Source organism: Lethenteron reissneri, chromosome 19 (genome assembly GCF_015708825.2).
Source record: "Lethenteron reissneri isolate LAM-NWPU_2019-01 chromosome 19, ASM1570882v1, whole genome shotgun sequence".
NCBI classification, from domain to species: domain Eukaryota; kingdom Metazoa; phylum Chordata; class Hyperoartia; order Petromyzontiformes; family Petromyzontidae; genus Lethenteron; species Lethenteron reissneri.
Window position 1 is genome coordinate 14,845,464 of NC_083797.1, and position 27,253 is coordinate 14,872,716.

Here is a 27,253-nt window from a genome sequence, read left to right on the forward strand (position 1 = left end):
TTTAAACTGGTACAAAACTGACACCTTTATTCAAGTCATCATGTTTGCAATAACCACAACACAAGTAGTCAAAAAAGCAAACAAAAAGAAGCAACTCTGATAATGATAATAATATGCACTGTCCTTGAAGTTGATTGGTCCACACCCGAGACGGCTTTCTTTAGAGCCTAGTCCCCATTGGTGTTGGACCAAATGACACCAGAAGGCGTACAACTCAAACACAGTGCAATATCAGAGTATTGAGAGCTCGGGGTAAGCATTTACACTATGAGATCTCTTTAACCAGTGGCAATATATAGTAGTAGGTTTTTACCCTTTTAAACTGGTACAAAACTAACACCTTTATTCAAGGCATCATGTTTGCAATAACCACAACACAAATAGTCAAAAAAGCAAACAAAAAGAAGCAACTCTGATAATGATAATAATATGCACTGTCCTTGAAGTTGATTGGTCCACACCCGAGACGGCTTTCTATAGAGCCGAGTCCCCATTGGTGTTGGACCAGATAACACCAGAAGGCGTACAACTGAAACACAGTGCAATATCAGAGTATTGAGAGCTCGGGGTAAGCATTTACACTATGAGATCTCTTTTACCAGTGGCAAAATATAGTAGTAGGTTTTCACCCTTTTAAACTGGTACAAAACTGACACATTTATTCAAGTCATCATGTTTGCAATAACCACAACACAAGTAGTGAAAAAGCAAACAAAAAGAAGCAACTCTGATAATGATAATAATATGCACTGTCCTTGAAGTTGATTGGTCCACACCCGAGACGGCTTTCTTTAGAGCCTAGTCCCCATTGGTGTTGGACCAAATGACACCAGAAGGCGTACAACTCAAACACAGTGCAATATCAGAGTATTGAGAGCTCGGGGTAAGCATTTACACTATGAGATCTCTTTTACCAGTGGCAAAATATAGTAGTAGGTTTTTACCCTTTTAAACTGGTACAAAACTGACACCTTTATTCAAGGCATCATGTTTGCAATAACCACAACACAAATAGTCAAAAAAGCAAACAAAAAGAAGCAACTCTGATAATGATAATAATATGCACTGTCCTTGAAGTTGATTGGTCCACACCCGAGACGTCTTTCTTTAGAGCCTAGTCCCCATTGGTGTTGGACCAAATGACACCAGAAGGCGTACAACTCAAACACAGTGCAATATCAGAGTATCGAGAGCTCGGGGTAAGCATTTACACTATGAGATCTCTTTTACCAGTGGCAAAATATAGTAGTAGGTTTTTACCCTTTTAAACTGGTACAAAACTGACACCTTTATTCAAGGCATCATGTTTGCAATAACCACAACACAAATAGTCAAAAAAGCAAACAAAAAGAAGCAACTCTGATAATTATAATAATATGCACTGTCCTTGAAGTTGATTGGTCCACACCCGAGACGTCTTTCTTTAGAGCCTAGTCCCCATTGGTGTTGGACCAAATGACACCAGAAGGCGTACAACTCAAACACAGTGCAATATCAGAGTATCGAGAGCTCGGGGTAAGCATTTACACTATGAGATCTCTTTTACCAGTGGCAAAATATAGTAGTAGGTTTTTACCCTTTTAAACTGGTACAAAACTGACACCTTTATTCAAGTCATCATGTTTGCAATAACCACAACACAAGTAGTCAAAAAAGCAAACAAAAATAAGCAACTCTGATAATGATAATAATAATATGCACTGTCCTTGAAGTTGATTGGTCCACACCCGAGACGGCTTTCTTTAGAGCCTATTCCCCATTGGTGTTGGACCAAATGACACCAGAAGGCGTACAACTCAAACACAGTGCAATATCAGAGTATTGAGAGCTCGGGGTAAGCATTTACACTATGAGATCTCTTTTACCAGTGGCAAAATATAGTAGTAGGTTTTTACGCTTTTAAACTGGTACAAAACTGACACCTTTATTCAAGACATCATGTTTGCAATAACCACAACACAAGTAGTCAAAAAAGCAAACAAAAAGAAGCAACTCTGATAATGATAATAATATGCACTGTCCTTGAAGTTGATTGGTCCACACACGAGACGGCTTTCTTTAGAGCCTAGTCCCCATTGGTGTTGGACCAGATGACACCAGAAGGCGTACAACTCAAACACAGTGCAATATCAGAGTATTGAGAGCTCGGGGTAAGCATTTACACTATGAGATCTCTTTTACCAGTGGCAAAATATAGTAGGTTTTTACCCTTGTGTGTGTCAGGACTGCAGTCGGGCAAACTCGGCGAGACTCTTGCGGTGGGACCGCTGGGACCGGCGATCGTCAGCAGCGACGGCGGTGCACAACGTCGTGACTCTGGGCCCCGTGCAGAGGGTGAAGCGCGACTCTCCCTCCCACGCCCACGGTGATCCTCACCCTCCCCGCGTGTTCCTGGCCCGCTTGTCGATCCGCTGCCGGGCGACGATGCTCTCCCGACGCCGTGTGGGGGTTCGTGTGGGGGGGCCGATTTGACCGTACTTCATCACGCCGGTCGGCGCGGGTCGAAGGCGGGCAGCTTCGACGCCGGAGCGGAGGGCGGCTTTGTCGCGCCGCCCTCTGCCTACAACTGCCGCAGCACAGCGACCGTTGCCGCTGCGCTGTTATGCCGCGTGCCACTCGCCCGTCCAAGCGCTGTACAGGCTCGGCTCTGCTGAGATGCCGAGATCTGACGCGATTGGACGCGTCCAGTTTGAGTTGGTCTCAGGTCAAAGTGTCACTCGCATTAATATTGGCTGTTCCTTGCGTAGTAGACAAGGTCAACAATGTTTTTTAAACATTCAAGGAAAATCAATGGGAAATTTTGACAAACAGAATAAAATGTAATTCTTGAAGAGAAGGTATGGATAAAACAATGTGGGAATCGTCAGTATTTGCTGTTGGCGAACTAACTACACATTCAATCTTGACTGAAAGCTTTTGTGACTGCAGGAATTCATATTGTTTTGGTCTTTCAGTAAGATATCTATGTGACTTTACCGAAAAACCCAAAGAATATAACTACACATTGCGCTCAGCTTCCGATACTTTTGAAAAATAAACCAAGGCCATAGCCATAGAGTCAACATTGGGGGGACCAAATCTTCCAAGGTGTCTGGGGGTCTCCCCCAGAAAAAGAAAATCTTAATTTGAAAACTCATTTCCTGCCTAAAATATAAAAAAAAAATTCACTAACACATAGGATGGACTTTTGATTTATTTTTTACAATAATGTGTAATGGTGTATTTTATTACATTGCTCTGTTTTTTTTATTTTTAACCTTTTCTTGTTTCATTGTATGTTATGTTTGAGATTAGGGATTAATAAAGTACAACCATAACCACAATCATATAAACAGAAATCTATTTTATAGCAATATATTGGGGGGGACATTTTGAGCATATTTATATATTGGGGGATGTGTGTCCCCCCAATATATATTATAATTACGGCCTTGGAATAAACCACGCCAGCTGTTGGCTCCCGCACTGCGCCGTGGGAGCCAACAGATAACGTCGGCGGAAGAGCGAGCAGCTCTTGCAATAGGAATGTCGCAAGTTCAAATCCTGGCTGAGGTTTAACTCAGCCCCATCACCCCTCTCAGGTTAATAAAACGAGTACAACTATCAGAATCAGAAATGTGTTTCCCGAGTGAAGCTCATCGCGCTAAAAAGCTCTTTGTCAAGAGCGACTCGGCTGGCACACATCAAAGCATTCCACAATTGCATAATTTGTGACAAAGTCAACAGTGATTGTCCTGTGGATAGGCTCGGCCCCACCATAGGAACGTGGAACTTCCACCACTGGCTCAGGGCTGTATACAGGAGATCAACACCTCCTCAATGCTCATTTGTGCAGGAAGCCACTTTTGGCTTTACGAGCCCGCAGCAGTACGGGGTGCTGCACCGTGTGCTCACGACACCGTCGTACGTACCGTGCCATTTCCCGCTTGCTGCCAGCAGGGGACGGGACCGAAGCTGCCATGTCTGCCGTCCTGGGAGGGCTGCTGGGCTTCTCGCTGCTCGTGCTGCTGGTGACGCTGCTCACCGTGAAACGCTGCGACGCGCACGCCTTCGCGTTCCGGCCTGGGCCCGGCGCGGGGCCCCCTTCAGCGGAACTTGCAAGGCCCGTGGACCCAGCACAGTGGAGCCTCCACAGTTGCTGAACGCGGACACCTGGCTCACACGCTAACGCTAGGGCGCCGCGGTGGCGAGATGTTATCTCCCTCGCCTGGTGTGCAGGATGTCGTGGGTTCGATCCTGACCCAAACGCCTGCTGTATATTTGGAGCTTGCCTGTCTCTCTCTCTCTCTCCCCGTGGTCGCATTGATTTTTTCCGGGTCCTCTAGTTTTTACCTCCACATTTAGAAACATGCCTTTAGAGTATTTTACTGCTATACATTTCCACATAAGCCACTTCGTAGAGCTATCTATCATTTGTGGCCAAGACGTTTCTGAAAAAGAGCTATATAGCTCAGCGGGCCTTACCTGGTAAAATAAAAAGTTGAGTTACATTTGGTGTTTGTGAATCGTATGCCTTACTCTCGGGGTTGGGCTACCACCTGGCTGGATTTCACTCAAGCAGCCGGGGCATCGTTCGGGGTGGCACATATCGATTTGCGCGAGATTCTGGTCGCATCGTTTTGAACTTTACTTTACAACTGAGTGCCGATTAAGAAATCTGCCCGCCTTTGGCCTACGGTGCGAAAGGTTGCGACCCCAATTGTGGGTTTAGAAATGGTAACGTAGATAATTGTCAACGGAGGTAAAATTGTGAAGGTGCAGACCTGAAAGTGGTCGCTCGCACCACTGCTGGCGCAAGGAGCCTCCGCTAGAGGGAGCTCCAGAGAGCCCCTGTAGATATATTGCTGATATGGGTAAATTTAGATGCGAAGAGGTAGGCATATATAAAGCATTGTGCACACAGCTCTTCCCAATTCCTACAACCGTGTTCTGTACACGCACACAAGGTGGGCTCAATGGCAATATGGAAGTTCCACCATAGACCCTATTTGTCTTGCAGCCCATGTTCACCGACACTCACCCTCATTGAGCATGGCCATGAAAAGATTTTCCAATTGGGTAATTTTCAGGAAATTGTTCATATTTGGACCATGACACCGGCACACAATGGCCTATTCTTGCAATTGAGTTCACGGGATTTTTAACGTCCAATGTGAAGCAGAGATGGCTTGTATTTTTCTCGGTTATTACACCCGCAGTATTGACCAGGGTGGCCACTACATTCGAACCATAAATCTCTTGCAACAAGTGGCAAAGGCGCCACCGCGAGGCCGCATCACAATTCACTTACACCCAACGTCAGAGATAGCTTGTAAGTCACCGAAGCTATCATCTAAAGATGTCTCGGTTTAGTTTACATCACGCGATGGACACCATTTTTTATTATTTAGACACTGCACCTGCGAAACACGAAGCTTTTTTCATGACAAAATAACGATCTGGAAAGTTTTGAAAATACTCCTTTAGGGACTCTACTTACGAACATTCGACCAACGAACTTCCAGAGATATGAAACACATTCCTGCGGAGGGAGCTGGTAGGAACGTTGGGTTGCTCGGTCAATGGCCATGGTCAACGGCCGCGTGGTGTAGTCCGCAAATATGCCCGACTGTGAGGGCGGGCACAAGCCGGCATAAGTAGGTTAAACGTTGAGTTTTATAAGGGCACCACGGGGTGACCAGCACCCCCCCATCCAGTCCCACCCCTCCCACCCCCCACCCAGCCCCACCCTCCCCACCCAGCCCCTCCCCACCCGCCCCTCCCAACCCTCCCCTCCCCACCCAGCCCCTCTCCACTCTCCCCTCTCCACCCAGCCCGACCCCTCCCATTTTTGGATGCACGACGGATGGACACAATAATCCCGTGGGCTAGTGGAACCAGGTGGTTCCTATCAGTACAAACCTGTCCGTATGTCCAGTTGTCTGTTCGGACCGAGTCGTAAGTTCAACCGCCACGCAATAGATGGCGGTGGTGGCATCTACATCTGCAGAACGTGAAGAACCAGTGACATCTACAGGAGATTATACAACTTTTAGAGCTATTCCCCGTGTGTGGTGTACATGCTGTACATGTTTGGAATCGATAGTAAAATTGGACTTACGAACAAATCGACTAACGAACAAACCTCTGGAACCTAATTCTTAATTTGAAGCTTTCGTGACTGCAAGGATTCATACTCTTAGTTCTTTTGGTAAAGTCACGTAGGTAAAAAAATGAAATAAAAATTAATAAAAATAAAATAAAAATCACGACGTTTCGGAGGCAACACAAGTCTCCGTCATCAAGTGGGACCGTCACAGCCAGATTTGCTGCATCAAGTGAGGCAGGGATTAAAGATGCAAGCCCTTAAATACAAGTTGAGGGGGGAGGAGAGGGGGGCTAAAAGAAGGCACGAAGTGCTCGTAGGCGTCGACGACGTGGACGTGTTTGTGCGCAAGTAACTTGTTGCACATGCTAACGTATTGGACGAGGGGGGGGGGGGCTAAAAGAGAGTACGGGGTGCAAGTGTACGTGGACATGTCTATGTACAAGCACCTGTTGATACACATGATAGAAAAGAACGAAAATGCCCATGTTTATACCAGTGTTGGCTGACAATAAAGAGAGTACTTTTAAACACTGGGGATGTTGACACTCGGTAAAGTAAAATAGTGCCTGTCAGATAAGATGGTCCAAAAATGTGTAGTCAAATCTTTTTTACATGGTTAATAACATCTTTCCAATGATTACTAAGTTTGTACCCATCATCACGGTTGAAATTATGTCGGTGTTTGTATATCTGAATGGCTTCGTGTACAAACCTTTGATGGTAGCCAGAGGGTTTGCAGAGCACCTTAGTCTCGGAAAAAACAATATCATGAGAACCTAACTCGTTCGTAAGTAGAGGAGTCCCTGTAATGTTGAATGATTATTTAGGTCTGCTCTGGTGATGATCCAATGATTCGCCATGGCAAGTGATCCAAGGCTGCTGGCATTGCCACTCCAGCATTGGTGCACCGTTATACGTTTGATGTGGTTTATATATGTGCCCCATCATAATTATTATAAGTGACAGCTTTGTCAATCCACTGCGAGATGAGGCCAGTGCAGGTGAAGTGAAGGGAGCATCTGGAATTGGTTTGGATATCGCAGGCCCTGGCTGAAAGTCGTGGCAGTAACCGTTGCACCATCACTCTGCCTCACATGCTCCCTGACGATTTTAAAATGCTTCACCGTGAGAACACGCGAACCAACAGAGAGGGGGCTCACCCCCAACCTTCAAGTCGGTCACATCCACAGAGTCCTTACACTGAAGGGCCTCTGCTTCGTGTCGTCACAATAGTCATTTTTGAAAATCGGTGCAAACTTTGGAAAAAAAACCACAAAGAAATGTTCTGCCAATTTGGAAACCTTATTACCACATTTGTCAGAACTTCACAGATCCCAAATCTAACTCGACAGCGAGATAATTTTTTATCACAGCTGCGGAGCACAGAGGCCCAGAGGCTCAAAATTCGTGTTACCCCCAGTGTAGGAATCGGCACTGGTGTTCTGGTATCAGTATCATCTTTAACTTTATTACAAGATGAACGTATCCAGGTTGGTTTGCGTGAAACGTTGTGACCCTCGTGTAAATGCTTTGTTCAGAGTGGTGTAGTAAGTCTATTTGTTAATTTTATTATAATAAAAGCCCAGAGCAGACTTCATAAATTTTCAAGGTGAGCAGCTACATTAAAAACCAGGACAAGCGAGAGCCACGAATGAATAATTTGCCATTCTGATGACGTACGTGTACGTCAGAAAAAAATATATAAGATATCTTTATCGGTACGTACAAGGCCATGCGGGGGGGCATGTGGCACAGTTTGGCACCGGCTATCGAAGAGTGCGGTTGCGTCGCTACAGTTCTCTGCGGTGAGTACAATGCCTTTAAAAACGGCGCTACGCCTCTCTAAATAAAATTAACGCCGAACCGCTCGTGCGTTCCGAGATTCAGCGGTGACCGGGAACCACCCTGCAACTTTCAGTCCTCTCAGAACAGGAAAAGGTTAAAAGTGTACGAACGATCGCAGTTGCGAGCTCGCTATCGCCGCAGCCTCTCACCCGAGTTGGCCGAACGCTCAGCTTTATTCACCAACCCACTTGCAAACCGAATTCACCAAGCACCTTGCAATATTTGGTCGTATGAGAAAAGCAGGCCGAAATTAAGTCACGGATGTCACTCGATGGATAGAAAAGTTTGACCTGTCACCAGTGCAGATCGCTTTCTTGGACAATAAAAATAGCAGTCATCAACAATAAATAAAAAAACATTGAGAGGTGGTGGGTGGCTCAGTGATAATTTTTCTTTGGTGGAGTAATCGGTGACCAAGGGCTGATACCTTAAACTCACTATACTTGAGAACCCGGTTTCATCACAGACGGTTATCTGGACCGGAACCTATGTCTCAGCGGTGTCAGCTCCATGCTCGGGTCTCCGAGCCACCACCACTCTCGATCAGTAAGAGGGGAAATTGTGGCCATCCCAACAGGCAACAGTGAAACAAGGACCAATACATAGGGGCCAAAGAGGAGCTGCTGCACCTGCAACGCTGCACTATTCTGCGTGACGGCAAATCCACACTGAGGGGATACGGCATTGGCAGGGGTCGGGCTCCTGCAGTGTTTTGCCAGTGTTGGGAATCTGACCAAATAGAAGTCTCGGGCGGGCATCGCCGCTAGCAGACAACGCTTTGCCCCACATCCGATCAAAGAACTCGCATGAGGCAAACGAGGCGAGGGCAGGACGGACGGATCGACGACACCGCACTGCTGCTGTCGTACGATGACGCAGGCACCTTCCTCACGAATGCAAAAACGAATTAAGACCACGACTACAAAATTGTTTCGCCAATTTATTTCCGAGATTGACGCGATGAATGGTCATGCCTCGTTACTTCTTTCGTAATGTTAGTGTCGGGCAGAGCAATGGGGAACGAGGTCACGTGTGAAACATGAACCATACAATAGATCACATCAACCTTCAGTGGGCACTGCCGAAACACATGCTCCACAATTCATTGTTAAATCTAGCACGGGAAGAGAAATATTTTGAACGGTACCAGTGTTTTTTCTCCTTCTGATTTCGCAAAATTGCGTAACCAGGGTTTTTTCAAACTGGGTAGAGAAAAATGCTTCCCTTTGTGAATCTACGACTATTAACTCAGCATTAACCCAAAGAAGCAACCAGATGCAGGTAAGTAATGAGAGGGTGCTGGTGTGTGAAGTGTGGGCAATTGCTACACAATGCACCTGCACTGCCTACATGGAAACTGCGAGCATCTGGAAGCATATCGGCCTTTCCTAGCCAACAATCCTCAAACGTGGCACATTTCACTGCTTATAATTAGGGCGCACCTTGTGTGGTGTGTGTGTGTCAACCTCTGTGTGCTCCGTGCGTCTACCTCTGTGATGTGTACGTCTAACAATCTGTGGTCTGTGTAACAACCTGTGAGGTCTGTGTGTGTCCAGCTATGTGCTCTGTGTGTTAAACTGCATGTCCAACTGTGTGTAACAACATGTGTGGTCTGTGTCAACCTGTGTACTGTGTGTGTGCACATGCGCCCTAAGAGGCCGCACAGGGTTTTTTGTTGTGTGAATTGAACCCAAGCCACGGAACGCCGCTGGGTGACGAGCGATGGTAGCGCCGTGCCGTGCCACCGAGAGGCGGTGCGACGCTGATGGGGGGCGCCCACTGCGGTCCGCGGGACACGGCACCTGGCACGGCGTGGCACGCCCGTAGCGACGCGGTGCTCCCCCAAGGCGGCCGGTGCGGAAGTCACTTGATGCGCTGCACGATGACGGCGTTGAGGAGGTTCGCCTCCCCCAGCGTCTGCTCCTCGTCCGTCAGCTCCCGACTCGGGAACGTCGTCATGAGCACGAAGGGCGACGCCGCCATGGCCGGGCGCGACTGCACGATGAGCTGCCGCACATCACGTAGCCTGTGGCGCGCCGGCGCAGAGTGGCATCAGAATGGCGGACCAAATAAAAACGAACCTTTCCCTCGCACCGATCAACGTCGCCGCGTCGTCCCAGCGTCCCGTCGTTTTCACGTCAAAATGCGTTTTTTGTTGTTGTCGTGGCCAGCAATTGCCGCTGCTTTTAAAACGAAAACAAATGGGTGCAATTCAATACGAAACAAAAAAGGAAAAAACGATCAAATCTAATCGGCACATTCATCACGAACGGCTAGGCAAACGCAAGCATGCGCGTTTCAACGCCCCGCAGTCCTCACCTCGTCACACAAACTCAACTTGAAGCCACCAAGAGGAGACCCTCGTGGGCAACCTCAACCCACAGCAGCATGCGCTGGCGGTCACGACTTACCTGCATGGCTCCGCTGAGAACGCCTACTCCGTGGGTTAAGGTGCAGGGGGTGGGTGAGTGGGCGGAGGGGTTACAGACCGGGAGACGGGAACCACTGGACACGTGCGAGCACGGTCCGTGGTGGGGGGTCACCTGTGCGTGTGGTTAAACTTCTGCAGGAGCCGCCCCCCGTCGGCCAGGCGGATCTGTAGGCTGGTGGTGGGTGCCGTCTCATCCACCTGCACAAGCGGCGCGTCGCTCTCCGTGTCGGCCGCCGCCGCTGCCATCGCAGCCACGGGCTGCGCCCCCGCTGGCGCGGTCACCACGTGCGGGGTAGGGCTGCAACACACAGAGACAAAGATCCCCTGTGTAGCCTTGAACAGACCGCTAGGGCAAGTGCTGCTAGCGAGTAGCACATATGAAGGCAGGCACAATGCACAAGCAGTTGGTTTGGCCAGCATGATGCCTGGCTGCCTTTGTCTCCCCAGTGCTGATGTGTACACACTGCTGAGATTTGCCTGAAAATCGAATGTGGGCATCGGATTTGCAGCGTACCCCACCACTCCACACACGTACGCAAGCAACACACACACACACCCACAGTCTCATCTCTGTTTGTTTTGTCTTCCTCAAAGAAAAAAAGCCTTTGCACTATGGGGCCCTAATAACAAAAAAATGTTTACATTCATTTAAGGGAAAGAGCCCAGCTTTGCCCGCTGCATCTCCCACTGGCTCGTGTGTTCCCACGTAGCCATCTCCGTGACGCCCTGGCACACTTCCACGCGGGCGCCTCCCTGCCAACCCCACGGCTGCTCTCTCTGACTCACGCGTGCCGCCGCGTTGCTCACCTCCCCAACTTCTGGCCCTCTCCACCAAAGGCTTTGAACTTGGATTTGGGCTTCACGTAGTCAAGATCCCTGTGGTCCTCCATGTCCAAGTTGACTTGCCCTCCGCGGGCCATGCGTCGCAGCTCCAGCGGGATCTCCCTGTGCCCCGACAGTGGAGAACGAGTGTGGGACTTTGTTTAACCAAAGAGCCCAGACATGTCTCATAAATAAAGAGGGCATTGAACATCACGGGGTGGTTGGCTGTGTGCAGGAAAACACGGTGTTCACCTGTCAATATCCTCTTGAGGCTTCCACAGCCTTGATTAAAGTTCGTACATTAACTAAAAATTAATTAACCGGAAAGCTGCTGTTGCTGCTGCTTGACAATCCACCTGGACCACAGCAAGCGGTTTGCAGAGTCGCAATCTGTGAGCATCACACATCTGTACTCGGTAACATTTACCCTCTTGATGTATTGCCACTCCTAATTCATTGTTTGACTTTTGGGGTCTGCGGAGACCGAGTGGAATGAGGTGACTTTAGCTACGACTGGTGATGTAGCCATGCACGCAGTTACCCCCACAGTTGCAATGTGAGTATTTGCCTATGGGTCAGAGACAACACGGTTATGGTGGTGATAATTGATGTGATGGTATCGACAGTACATGTTACCAAGATGGCATCTGGTAGGTTGCTTCATGACAATGGTATAAGCTTTTTTGTCTAAGTTTTATGTACTACTCGCTTTGAAGGCTATAAATAATCTCACAATTTGTTCTCACCTAATACTACACACAAAGTGTTAACTGGCTCCAGCACTGTATATCGTACAGTGTGAGTGGACAGACGCAGTGTATTGCTCAACGCCGATCTGAACGTGCATGTGTGCGCAGAAATGTACCCCCTCTTTATCGCGCTCAGGAACTGTGCGCTCGCGGGGTCTCCGTAGTCACGGAGGTCTCCGTTGTCGATGCTAAATCCGTTCTTCCACAGTTTGAGCACCACGTTCACCTGTGGGGAGCAAATTGCAGTTCGCGCTCGCCAAGATGTCCACGTGTGCCCGTCACTTACTCTTTGGTACTTTCGGTAAAGTCACGTGGGTATGTAATAAAATAAATCACGACGTTTCGGGCGCAACACAAGCGTCCGTCATCAGGTGGGAAAGCATGGTCTGCTGTCACGAAAGCTTCAAATCAAGATTGAACCGCCTCTACGGGGGGGGGGGGGGGGGGGTTCCACACATCTGTTAGAGCTTTTAACAGACTCTGAGACAAGAAGGCTCACCTGATCGAGTCGCTAACCTTTCTCAAGAGATGCTGCGATAACTAGGTAATATCGGTCGCATTTACACTCACATCTGCTGCTGTCACTTCTCCTAACGCTAAACGGATCTTGTTCAAAGCTAGCCTATCGCTGATCTCACATTAACATCACTAGCCCCGGCCACTTCTTTATGCCCCTTGGGCTACACCAATTTCAAACCTTTTAAAACAGTCTGCCTCAGCAGCAGATCGTGCTTTCCCACCTGATGACGAATGCTTGTGTTGTGCCCGAAACGTCGTGATTTATTTAATTTTATACCTACGTGACTTTACCGAAAGAACCAAAGAGTATGGATTCCTGCAGTCACGGAAGCTTCAAATCAAGATTGCCAATCACTTCCGAAGTCAATTCCAACGGGCGAAAAAACTGGTTCAAACGTGACGCTCGATATTTTCAAAACGATCGCACGCATCGCTGCACGCCCGCGGTGTGGAAACGAAGCGGAGTGCAGGGAGGGGGGGGAAGCGCCGCCCACTCACGTCTTGCGCGGCCTCAGCACGGTTCTGCCCGGCCACGTAGGCCGACTCCTCCGAGCCCGACGCCCCAAGACGATAGCCGCCCCCAGAGAAAGCCTGTAGCTGACGGCAAACAAAGCGATCAGTGGCGCAGCAACAGTAGCCAAAGCACATCGGCACCGAGCACGTGCCAGCATTAGCTGGCCACATACTGGCAAATGTTTACTCTACAACACACAAGTGGTGTGCTGAACTAGTAACTTATTTGCATTTCGATTTAAAGCTTTCGTGACTGCAGGGATCCATCTTCTTGGTTCTTTCGGTAAAGTCAAGTAGAAGGGAAGTAATAAAATAATAAAAATAAAACATAATAAGACGGCTGCTTGCGTTGTAGCCGAAACGTCGTGAGAATTATTTTATTTTATTATGTTTTATTTTTATTATTTGATTACTTCCCTTCTACGTGACTTTACCGAAAGAACCAAGAAGAACTTATTTGCATGTTTTGTTTACATTACAAACCATACTAATTGGCTGTGTCGGGTGGTGTCAGGTTTAACAACACATTTATATTTACGCGATCTACACCCCAAAAAAATCTATCATTGAAAATGCTGCTGGACTTACATTAGCAGTATTAATTGGACATATTTCTATTTTTTTACCAGGCAAGACCCACTGAGCTATATAGATTTTTTCAGAAGCGATCTGGCCACAAATGATAGCTCAACAAAGTGCTAGCTTATCGTGTGAAAGTTTATAGCAGCCAAATATTCGAAACCAAAAAAAACAAGAGCCATCTTTTACTAATTCGTTAAACAAAAAAATCTGTATTTAAAATCCACAATGTACGTGGTGAATACGAGATAGTCCTTTATAAATAACGGATTGCATGGATGGGGGACTGAGCCATGGGGAGAAGATTATGAAAGAGGAACAGGAACGGTAGTGGTTAGAAGGGGAAGGAGATTAAGGGGTCGTGGGATGAGCTAGAGAAGAAACAACAGACCCATGGAATTAACGATCAGTGGCGTTCCAACTCTTGGCCAACCCTCTGGTCGCCCGCGCCCCGCATGTGAGAGTGGTGCACGGCAGCGGCGGCCCCCCTCACCCGGGAGCCGCTGGGCTCGCCGCCCCGTGCGGCGCTGTCCACGGGCACCGCGCCGTGCTCCTTCGCCTCCTTGAAGAGGTTCTCCACGATCTCGTTGGGGTTCCGCTTGCGGGGCGGCCCAACGATCTGCTGCCCACTGTGCTCCGACCCGCCGGCGTAAAACCTGGCACCAACAAAAGCGGCGGCTCCTGAGTTCCGGTTGGGCTGCCCCGGTAAATTCTACGGGTGCATTAATCGCAAAACGCCAGGCGCCGTCTCCTTCACGGTAGACGTTAAAGATTACGTGATCACTTTGTGGGCAAGTCAACAGTGGTTATCTGTTGGATCACTTGCCCCCACCATAGGAATGTCGAATTTCTACCACCGGTTCAGGACTGTAAACGGGAGATGATCACCGCTTCAATGCCCATTAGAGCAGAAAATCCCTCAGACTTTTTGTTCAATTTGAAACGTTTGCAGATGTGTCATTAGTGTGGTGTCACTTGACACCCAGGACACCCTTGCAAGTGTAGTGACTGTGAATGTCACTGTGTGGTGCCGGGCTTGCGAGGCCACGGCGGATAATGTGTTGTCATTATGTGCAGCCCGGTTACTGGGCGTCGTAACAGCCCTAGCGGGGCTTGGGTGAGCGCTGGTTAGCGCAATAGCACCACGTACAGTGTGCGGTGCGGGCTCCCGGTGAGGGAGCGAGAGAGAGTGTCAGCCAGCCAGGGTTACGTTGGAGCATGATACGATGGTTGACCTGCCGACACGTGACCGGATGATATTGGAGGGGGGCCACCGGTGGACGGGGGAGCCCTGGGCAGTCACGTGGTATAAAGGAGCTCTCGGGAGCCTTCGGGAAAGAGCTCAAGAGATCTAGAAGGTGGGCAGGGCGAGGGGCGGAGCCAGCCCCAGCCCAGGCCGACATAAAGGGGGCCCCGTGAGGGGCTCGGGGTTCTTCGGGTTGTTGGTGAAGAAGATCCACGTCGGGTTGAAAAGCCTCTAGCCACGCGGTACGGGACCCAGCTCATGGTCCGGACTGGGATAGCGGGACCGTGTCTAGTTCTGCCGTAGCGTGTTTAGATAATAATAATAGTACAATTTGTAACGCGCGCAAATTTGCAGACGTAGTGGCCGCAACTCAGAGGCGCGGAGCCAAGCTCAGAGTCGCTCAAAAGCATGATTGTAGAGGTGAGTTTTTAAGCGTCTCTTGAAGGAGGCGATTGAGGTGATGCTGCGAATGTGCAGAGGGATATCGTTCCAGACTGTTGGGGCTGCCACCGAGAAGCGGCGCGTAGACATGACCATCCTGGATCTTGGTATCGAGAGAAGGTCGTGAGTCGCGCTGCGCAGGCATTTGCCGTGTGCTGAGCTGCAAGTAGTCAATAATGAAGAAAGATACGGCGGGCAGGCGGATATGAAGGCATTGTGGCAGAGGCAGGCGGTCTTGTATGTGACCCTACTGGCAATGGGGAGCCAGTTGAGAGCATGGAGACGAGCTATTGAGTCGAGGTGGGGATGAGTGTGGGCAATGATGACGCGTGCTAGGTTATTTTGTAGTCTTTGAAGTTTCTTTAGGTTGCCAGCGGAGGTCCGGACAAGGACGGAGTTACAATAGTCAAGGCGAGACCCAACTATGCAACATGCCAAAGTGTTGGCAATTTCAGTAGATATGAGAGGGCGTATGTGTCTAAGAGCCTTCAGGTGAAAGTTACATGAGCTGATGATATGGTTGGTTTTGACGGTCGAAGGATAAAGTTGAATCTAGGATGACACCGAGGTAGCTGAAGTGGTCGGTGAACTTGATGCTGTGACCGAAGATGTGTATGTGTGTGGGGAGTGCTGCTGAATTGAGACGTTGCTTGGTACCTAACATGGGCGTTCAACACCCGAGTGTAGGTTACGTTATGTTGTGTTGAGTTGATGTAATAAATAGTGTTGCTCCCAAGACAACGTCTGTGACTCAGTTGGACTCACTACACAAGTGAGGTGCTCCCAAGGGATTATCCAAGTTAAATATGTTGATGAAGTAAAGTAGAGTGGACACTTATTGGTGGATGTGGAGTCACCTCTGTCCCTCTTCCTCGTCACTATCGTCATCCTGCTGCTGCTGCAAATCGCGTAGCCCGGCGATTCGTGATCCGCGGCCTCCCCCACTACAACACACACAGACAATAACACAGACAACAACACACAGACAACCATACACAGACAACCACACACAGACAACCACACACAGACAACAACACACAGACAACAACAACGACAACACACAGACAACACGGACAACCACACACAGACAACACACAGACAACAACACACAGACAACAACACACAGACAACAACACACAGACAACAACACACAGACAACAACACACAGACAACAACACACAGACAACAACACACAGACAACAACAACACACAGACAACCACACACAGACAACCACAGACAACAACACACAGACAACAACACGCAGACAACAACATGCAGACAACAACACGCAGACAACAACACAGACACCAACACAGACAACCACACACAGACAAAAACACACAGACAACACAGACAACCACACACAGACAACAACACACAGACAACCACACACAGACAACAACACACAGACAACAACACAGACAAGACACAGGCAACAACACACGGACAACAACACACAGACAACACACAGACAACCACACGCAGACAACACCACGCAGACAACAACACGCAGACAACAACACGCAGACAACAACACGCAGAAAACAACACACAGACAACACAGACAACACAGACAACAACACACAGACAACAACACACAGACAACAACACACAGACAACAACAACAACACATGGACAACAACACACAGACAACAACACACAGACAACAACAGCAACACATGGACAACAACACACAGACAACACACAGACCAACACACACAGACAACACCACACAGACAACACCACACAGACAACAACACAGACAACCACACACAGACAACCACACACAGACAACCACACACAGACAACCACACACAGACAACCACACACAGACAACAACGATAACACACAGACAACACCGACAACCACACACAGACAACAACACACAGACAACAACACACAGACAACAACACACAGACAACAACACAGACAACAACAACACACAGACAACAACACACAGACACCAACACAGACAAAAACACACAGACAACAACACACAGACAACAACACACGGACAACCACACAGACAACAACACACAGACAACAACAACACACAGACAACAACACACAGACACCAACACAGACAAAAACACACAGACAACAACACACAGACAACAACACAGACAACCACACACAGACAACACAGACAACCACACACAGACAACCACAGACAACAACACGCAGACAACAACACGCAGACAACAACACGCAGACACCAACACAGACAACCACACACAGACAACAACACACAGACAACCACACACAGACAACAACACGCAGACAACACACAGACAACAACACACAGACAACAACACACAGACAACAACACACAGACAACAACAACAACGACAACAACACACAGACAACACAGACAACAACACACAGACAACAACAAACAGACAACACAGACAACAACCCACAGACAACACAGACAACCACACAGACAACAACACACAGACAACAACAACAACACAGACAAGACACAGGCAACAACACACGGACAACACCACGCAGACAACAACACGCAGACAACACGCAGAAAACAACACGCAGAAAACAACACGCAGAAAACAACACACAGACAACACAGACAACACAGACAACATCACACAGACAACAACACACAGACAACAACAACAACACACGGACAACAACACACAGACAACACACAGACCAACACACACAGACAACACCACACAGACAACAACACAGACAACCACACACAGACAACCACACACAGACAACCACACACAGACAACCACACACAGACAACCACACACAGACAACAACACACAGACAACAACACACAGACAACCACACAGACAACAACAACACACAGACAACAACACACAGACACCAACACAGACAAAAACACAGACAACAACACACAGACAACAACACAGACAACAACACACAGACAACAACACAGACAACCACACACAGACAACACAGACAACCACACACAGACAACAACACGCAGACAACAACACGCAGACAACAACACGCAGACAACAACACAGACACCAACACAGACACCAACACAGACAACCACACACAGACAACAACACAGACAACCACACACAGACAACAAAACGCAGACAACAACACACAGACAACAACACACAGACAACAACACACAGACAACAACGACAACAACACACAGACAACAACACACAGACAACACAAACAACCACATACAGACAACCACACATAGACAACAACACACGGACAACAACACACAGACAACCACACAGACAACAACACACAGACAACAACAACACACAGACACCAACACAGACAACAACACAGACAACCACACACAGACAACCACACAGACAACAACACGCAGACAACGACACGCAGACAACAACAACAACACACAGACAACAACACAGACACCAACACAGACAACCACACACAGACAAAAACACACAAACAAAAACACAGACAACCACACACAGACAACAACACACAGACAACCACACACAGACAACAACAGAGACAACCACACACAGACAAAAACACAGACAACAACACAGACAACCACACACAGACAACCACACACAGACAACCACACAAAGACAACAACACAAAGACAACAACACACAGACAATAACACACAGAAAACCAGACAACAACACACAGACAACAAAAACAGACAACAACACAGACAACCACACACAGACAACCACACACAGACAACAAAAACAGACAACACAGACAACCACACATAGACAACCACACACAGACAACAACAGACAGACAACAACACACAGACAACCACACACAGACAACAACACGCAGACAACAACACGCAGACAACAACACGCAGACAACAACACGCAGACAACAACACACAGACAACACAGACAACCACACACAGACAACACACAGACAACAACAGAGACAACCACACACAGACAAAAACACACAGACAACAACACAGACAACAACACAGACAACCACACACAGACAACCACACACAGACAACAACACAAAGACAACAACACACAGACAACAACACACAGAAAACCAGACAACAACACAGACAACCACAGATAGACAACCACACACAGACAACCACACACAGACACCAACACAGACAACCACACACAGACAACAACACACAGACAACAACACACAGACAACACAGACAACAAAAACAGACAACAACACAGACAACCACACAGACAACCACACACAGACAACAACACACAGAGAACAACACACAGACAACAACAGACAGACAACAACACACAGACAACCACACACAGACAACAACACACAGACAACAACACGCAGACAACACGCAGACAACAACACGCAGACAACAACAACGACAACAACACACAGACAACACAGACAACCACACACAGACAACACACAGACAACAACAGAGACAACCACACACAGACAACCACACACAGACAACAACACAAAGACAACAACACAAAGACAACAACACACAGACAACAACACACAGAAAACCAGACAACAACACAGACAACCACAGATAGACAACCACACACAGACAACCACACACAGACACCAACACAGACAACCACACACAGACAACAACACACAGACAACAACACATAGACAACCACACACAGACAACAAAAACAGACAACAACACGCAGACAACAACACGCAGACAACAAAAACGACGACAACAACACACAGACAACACAGACAACCACACACAGACAACAACACACAGACAACAACAGAGACAACCACACACAGACAAAAACACACAGACAACCACACAAAGACAACAACACACATACAATAACACACAGAAAACCAGACAACAACACACAGACAACAAAAACAGACAACAACACAGACAACCACACATAGACAACCACACACAGACAACCACACACAGACAACAAAAACAGACAACAACACAGACAACCACACACAGACAACAACAGACAGACAACAACACACAGAAAACCACACACAGACAACAACACAGAGACAACAACACACAGACAACAACACAGAGACAACAACACACAGACAACAACAACACACAGACAACAACAACACACAGACAACAACACACAGACAACAACACAGACAAAAACAACACAGACAACCACAACACAGACAACAACACAGACAACAACACACAGACAACCCCACACAGACAACCACACACAGACAACCACACACAGACAACCACACACGGACAACCACACACAGACGACCACACACAGACAACAACACACAGACAACAACATAGAGACAACAACACACAGACAACAACACACAGACAACCACACAGTCAACCACACACAGACAACAACACAGAGACAACAACACAGAGACAACAACACACAGACAACAACAACACAGACAACAACACACAGACAACACACAGACCAACACACACAGACAACACCACACAGACAACAACACAGACAACAACACACAGACAACAACACACAGACAACCACACACAGACAACCACACACAGACAACAACACACAGACAACAACAACGACAACACACAGACAACACAGACAACCACACACAGACAACAACACACAGACAACCACACAGACAACAACACACAGACAACAACACACAGACACCAACACAGACAAAAACACACAGACAACAACACACAGACAACAACACAGACAACCACACACAGACAACACAGACAACCACACACAGACAACAACACGCAGACAACAACACACAGACAACAACACACAGACAACAACAACGACAACAACACACAGACAACAACACACAGACAACACAGACAACCACACAGACAACAACACACAGACAACAACACACAGACAACCACACAGACAACAACACACAGACAACAACAACACACAGACAACAACACAGACACCAACACAGACAACCACACACAGACAAAAACACACAGACAACAACACAGACAACAACACAGACAACCACACACAGACAACCACACAGACAACAACACGCAGACAACAACAACACACAGACAACACCACAGACACCAACACAGACAACCACACACAGACAAAAACACACAGACAACAACACAGACAACCACACACAGACAACAACACACAGACAACCACACACAGACAACCACACACAGACAACCACACACAGACAACAACACACAGACAACAACAGAGACAACCACACACAGACAAAAACACACAGACAACAACAGAGACAACAACACAGACAACCACACACAGACAACCACACACAGACAACCACACAAGACGACAACACAAAGACAACAACACAAAAACAACAACACACAGACAATAACACACAGAAAACCAGACAACAACACACAGACAACAAAAACAGACAACAACACAGACAACCACACATAGACAACCACACACAGACAACCACACACAGACAACAAAAACAGACAACACAGACAACCACACATAGACAACCACACAGACAACCACACACAGACAACAACACACAGACAACAACACACAGACAACAACACACAGACAACAACACACAGACAACAACAGACAGACAACAGAGACAACCACACACAGACAACAACACACAGACAACAACAGAGACAACCACACACAGACAATAACACACAGAAAACCAGACAACAAGACACAGACAACAAAAACAGACAACCACACACAGACAACAACACACAGACAAGAACAGACAGACAACAACACACAGACAACAACACACAGACAACCACACACAGACAACCACACACAGACAACAACACAAAGACAACAACACAAAGACAACAACACACAGACAATAACACACAGAAAACCAGACAAGACACAGACAACAAAAACAGACAACCACACACAGACAACAACACGCAGACAACAACACGCAGACAACAACAACGACAACAACACACAGACAACAGAGACAACCACACACAGACAACAACACACAGACAACAGAGACAACCACACACAGACAAAAACACACAGACAACAACACAGACAACCATACACAGACAACCATACACAGACAACCACACAAAGACAACAACACACATACAATAACACAGAGACAACAACACACAGACAACAACAACACAGACAACAACACACAGACAACAAAAACACACATACAACACACAGACAACAACAACACAGACAACAACAACACAGACAACAACACAGACAACAACACACAGACAACAACACACAGACAACAACAACACACAGACAACCACACACAAACAACACACGCAGTCAACCAAGTGGACAACACGCACACACAGAAGACATATACAGACAAACATGCCCCCCCATGGTGCTGTTAACGAGCACCTATAAAGGCCGGCACAGCCCACAAAGGAGGTGGATGGCCAGCACCACGCCCGACCGCCTTTGCCTCCCCAGTGGCGATGTTTACACAGCACACCAGGTACTCATTTGAGGCTCAGTCTGCCTAGGAGAGGCCCATGACCAGTTCAGATAATCGTCACTGGTGATGGCCACGAGTGGGAATCAAACTCGGGTCGCCGGATTCATAGCAGAACGTGCTAACCGCTATGCTACCGCTCCCCACAGACAACCACACACAGACAACAGTGTACACACATACACATCGGCCAGACAATCCAAGACACCACCTGTTTCCACTATATCTAGCTATATCCAGCGTCCAATTTAATGTAATCTCTACATATTTCAGACCTGGTGGCTGAGTGGTAGAGCGAGCGGCTCGTAATCGGATGGTTGCCGAGTTTAAAGTTTTGGGTTTGACTCGGACAATCATCCCTCCGGAATCATATAAAATCGGTACCACGTTGAGGGAAAAGCACCAGTGGTTATCCTTTCGAAAAACTCACCCCCACCACAGTCTGTAAACAAGCCTAAACTTAAACTATTTTTATTTTACCAGGTAAGGCCCACTGAGCTATGTAGCTCTTTTTCAGAAGCGACCTGGACACAAATAATAGCTCAACGAAGTGGCTTATCACGTGGAAATTTCTATCAGCAAAATACTCTAAAACACATGTGTCCAAATGCGGAGGGAAAACCGGAGGATCCGGAGAAAAATACACACGACCATGAGGAGAACATGCAAACTGCAAACACACAGGCGTCAGGATCAGGATCGAACCCACGACCTCCTGTATACCAGACGAGGTAGTTAGCAGTTAAGATCTCACCACCGTGATGACCACCACAGACATGTTAATTTCAGCAGGCAATCACATTGTGCAGTATATATGCCACACAGATCATCAAGCTCTATCCACTGCTCCATGAAGCCAGGTAACAACACATTCTGGCTCCGGCACACGAGACGATTTCATCATCTCCATCTCCGCGGTGGAAGTCCTCCCGGGCACGTTTCCTCCTTTGCTGCAACTCCGCCGTTAAGTCTCGACCACTGGCCATCCTCCCGTCGAGCCGTGACGTCTCGTGCCCAATCCTGTGCGCTTGTGCCATGCAGAGGTAACTCACGTAACAACAGGCGCCGGCTGAGGAGCACCACCACCACCTCCACCGCCACCGCTGCTGCTGCCACCGCCTGCAGGAGGAGCGGGGGGGACCACCACCTCCCCCTCATCTGCTTCCTCGTAAAAACTCGCCAGGGCCATCTGCACAGCACAAGCAGCAGCACACAAAGACAAAGATTCCCGCATGTTGCCTTTAACAGGCTGTTGAGGCAAGCGCTGTTAACGAACACCTACAAATGCTGGCACGGCGCACAAGGAGGTGCGTGGCCAACGCCACGCCTGTCCGCCTTTGTCTCCCCAGTGCCAGGTACTCATTTAAAGGTGCGTTGACCTCGGGGGAGCCCAATACCAGTTCAGATATTCTTCACGGATGTCGGCTGTGAGAGCAAGAATCGAACTTGAGTTGCCAGATACATAGCTCAATACGCCAACCACATCGCTACAGCCCCCCACGGTGGAATTCATACACACACACCTGAGTTTTTGGTGACACAGGTCACTTGCAAATGAGACTCTCCTGTTCCCCTGAATTCTCACCTGGTTAATCATCACTATGTTGTAAAACTAACAAAAAAAATCAAACAGCTTGAACATCACAGGCTACCGGTCACAAAATGCAGATTGCATCCTAACAGGTTTCTCTGTGGGCTCAACACCGATGAAGAAGCATCACCTGTCACCGAGCCAAGACAAAGTCTGGGCAAGGGCCCACTGCTGGTGTTCCTGACAGGTCTGCTGCTGCGAGTCTGCTGTTCTCATGTGACGGCTGCTGTTAGGCAACGAGAGTGCTGTTTTTGGTGCCGAGTCTGCCGTTACGCAAGGAGAAATCCACCGTTGAGGGAGTGGTGGGTTTTCTATTTTGGCTCACTCCTTTAAAAAAAAACGACGTGATGATTATCGTCAGGCCGTGCCGGTTGCAGGATCTAACTGATGTCTCCCCTCTCCTATGCCGAGTTCACCAATTACCCTCCCATCACTCTCTCTCCGTTTGTTTTTGCCCTTGTAATTAAAGTCTCCCACCGTGAGTGTGTGGTATGTTTTGCGTTGATTTAAATGTCGGTTGACTTGTTCACACCTGCATGGCTTGTTGGGGTTTACATGTGAGGTATATTTATTAATGTGGCTTCAGCGACCTGTTTTTAGTTCCCCTTTGGAACCTACACCTCCATGTTTGATGCTCAGAGACCAAACAATCTACACCTCCACAGGGGCGAAACGTTTAATGGGGGGGGGGGGGGGGGGGGGGGGCTATGCAAGATACGACTGTGGGTGCCCTCCTTTTTCCAGATTCACTTTTACTTAAATGGCTACGGATGTTTTTAACCCGTATATAATTATATGAAGGCTATAACTAATATTATTTTGGTTGCAACATGTATTGGGTTTAGAGGAAGACAGTCTCACGGTGAAAGTATTAATAAAAAATATTTCAAGATAACAATACTCACAATTAGGTTATCATGCATCTTACTTTCATGCGCATGTCAGTTAGCATACAAGCCTGGTGTTCAGTAACAAGCACCAGCAGTAGCGCTACCACTATATTTTACACGAGGTATTTTTTTCAGAAATATTCTTCTCTCATTAGTAACAATGTTTTTTGGGCATTTACGGTTAATCGTTGGAATATTTTTTTGTTTGAATAATTGTACTTAACATGTTTGTACCGGTGCTTATCTGTTGATTCGGGGCACCCTTTCTGCCCACTGTGTCCCTATAAGTTGCATAACGCTGCCATCCCCCCATCCCCATAGTTGCGCCCCCTGCGTACGAAAACTGTCAACTCTTTACTCGACAGATTAAAAGGCCACCACTTGTTTTCGACTGCTGTTGTAACTTACTGACCCGGGCCCTGCTGGACATCTTTGAAGTAAAGAGCTTGGTAGCTAATCGGATTCTTCCCCCCCAGTCTAAATAAAAATTCTGCTAAAGATTCTGCCTAGAATCAAATGATTTTGCGCATTGCCTCTTTCGTCACCTCCATAGAACCGACTATGTCCCTATTTTTACATCTCCCAGGTCAGCCTCCAGTTTAACGCCAAGGTTTGAAACGTCCGCGCACCAGCTGGGTGCTGGTGGTTACGCTGCACGTGGCTTTCTGTAATCCGGCACTGTGGAGGCAGCGAGGGTTGGTGGACCACACAAATATCGCTTTTGTACGGTGCGAAAGTTCAACATATATACATATAGACGTATAACACGCTTTAAATTACTTGAAACATCTTCGCAAATAGAGGAACGCAGAGCTTGAGCAACTATTAGTCACCACTTGGCTGCTACCGCCTTCCCGCGTCTGTAATTGCTCCGAGTCGTTCTCTCGCTCTCGATTCCGAGAGTAAGGGAATACTGCATGGCAGAGCGTTACAAGCCCAGGTTGTAAATGATTACATAAAAAGCAAGTATATGCTTATTCAATTAATACGATATCACCGTCGCACATTGTTGACAATCAAGCATGCTATACATTTGCATCTCTAATGCTGTCGCCACCGTGTTCATTGGCACGTCCAGCTAGTCGCTTGGCCCACGCCACTTCTGACAGCAGGGGTAGAAGGTTTGCGGGTTATTGTGGTTAGGATTAGGGGTTTTGAGAGCCATGGCGCTGGGAGTTAGTAGGATATGCTAATAAAGGCACGCACCGACTGACTGATGATGCATGGGGCATGATGCGGCAGATTTGTTGGCAAATGTAAAAGCCGTACACGGGAGGCACCTGTGTGGTCCTATCCACAAGCTCGACTACCACGGCTATAGGGGGCTTTGAACAATCGGTGGAAATCCCCTTCACAGTCACAACACAAAGATGCCCCCCCCCCCCGCGTGGCCTGTAACAGATTGTTGGGGCCCAGTGCTGTTCGAGAGCGCCTATGAAGGCCGGCGGAGGGTGGCCAACACCACTCCCGGCCGCCTTTGTCTCCCCAGAGGCGATGTTTTTTACACGCCGGACCAGGTACTCGTTTAGAGGCCGAGTCGACCTAGGGGAAGGCTTAAGACGACCGGTGCAGGACGATCGCTATCCACTGGTGTTGGCATCGAACTCAGGTGACCCCCCCCCCCACGCACAACGGACGCCCCCGTCTCACGCTAGGCCACAATGAGTCAGGAATTGGGGTGCCTCATCCCCTCGTCTCCCTTAACCAGTATCCCCTCATCCCCCCAGGCCCCCCCTCTTCCCCCCAGACACCCCTAATCCTCGAGGCCCCCCGCGTCCTGCTGGTCACCTGCAGGTCCCCGCCCGACAGCTCGAGGTAGAACCGGGACCGCGCTTCGTCCGCGCCGGTCACCGCCATGAATGATGCGAGCGCCTCCTCAGCCATCTCCTCCTCCTCCTGCTCCTCGTCGTCTCCCGCTGCTCCTCGTCGTCTCCCGGTCTCTCGTCTCTCCTCGTCCTCGTCTCCCGCTGCTACTCGTCCTCGTCTCTCCGCTCTGTCTCTCTGTGTGGGGCTCGCGGCTTCTCCTCGTCGTCCGGTGCCGGGGCGACGGCGGAGATCGCTTCCGGAGCAGCGCCGCCGAGAGGAGGGCGGGGAGGGAGAGGGCGGGGCAGAGGGGGAGAGTGGGAGGGAG

The 27,253-nt window shown here is 48.2% G+C and overlaps 2 protein-coding genes and 1 long non-coding RNA gene across 6 annotated transcripts in view; 1 reads left to right on the forward strand and 2 right to left on the reverse strand.

Annotated features, from left to right (window-relative positions):
- LOC133344324 (uncharacterized) overlaps positions 1-2,348 on the reverse strand; it is a 53,784-nt gene extending 51,436 nt beyond the window's left edge. For 2 of the 3 annotated variants that reach the window (XR_009755339.1, XR_009755340.1), the window contains exon 1: positions 2,209-2,348. This is a non-coding gene — a long non-coding RNA (uncharacterized LOC133344324). The remainder of the gene's footprint in view (positions 1-2,208) is intronic. The other variant, XR_009755341.1, reaches the window with a different exon arrangement.
- LOC133344323 (uromodulin-like 1) overlaps positions 1-4,656 on the forward strand; it is a 61,484-nt gene extending 56,828 nt beyond the window's left edge. Inside the window, exons 6-7 of the mRNA XM_061554426.1 lie at positions 2,224-2,365; positions 3,937-4,656. Coding sequence (XP_061410410.1) covers positions 2,224-2,365; positions 3,937-4,142 — 348 coding nt within the window. The 3' untranslated portion in view covers positions 4,143-4,656. The remainder of the gene's footprint in view (positions 1-2,223; positions 2,366-3,936) is intronic.
- Positions 4,657-8,860: 4,204 nt separating this feature from the next.
- LOC133344325 (NSFL1 cofactor p47-like) lies at positions 8,861-27,202 on the reverse strand. Of its 2 annotated transcripts, none has more exons than XM_061554427.1 (9): positions 26,911-27,202; positions 23,694-23,830; positions 16,091-16,177; positions 14,040-14,202; positions 12,953-13,051; positions 12,052-12,161; positions 11,172-11,309; positions 10,477-10,662; positions 8,861-9,959 (listed from the first exon to the last, which is right to left on the reverse strand). In XM_061554427.1, exons 1-9 carry the CDS (start codon positions 27,004-27,006, stop codon positions 9,797-9,799), a joined length of 1,179 nt encoding a protein of 392 aa, XP_061410411.1. In that variant the 5' UTR covers positions 27,007-27,202; the 3' UTR covers positions 8,861-9,796. The 2 variants fall into 2 exon arrangements, with proteins under 2 accessions (XP_061410411.1, XP_061410412.1); XM_061554428.1 differs by having other exon boundaries at positions 12,953-13,045; positions 26,911-27,199.
- Positions 27,203-27,253: the final 51 nt, after the last annotated feature.

Coding starts and splice junctions, on each gene's coding strand:
- LOC133344325 (XM_061554427.1), bottom strand. CDS start 27,006: ATGGCTGAGGAGGCGCTCGCATCATTCATGGCGGTGACCGGCGCGGAC. Junction 14,203..16,090: donor GACGAGGAAGAGGGACAGAG/GTGACTCCACAT, acceptor TGTTGGTGCCAG/GTTTTACGCCGGCGGGTCGG. Junction 9,960..10,476: donor AAGTTTAACCACACGCACAG/GTGACCCCCCAC, acceptor GGCGCGCCACAG/GCTACGTGATGTGCGGCAGC.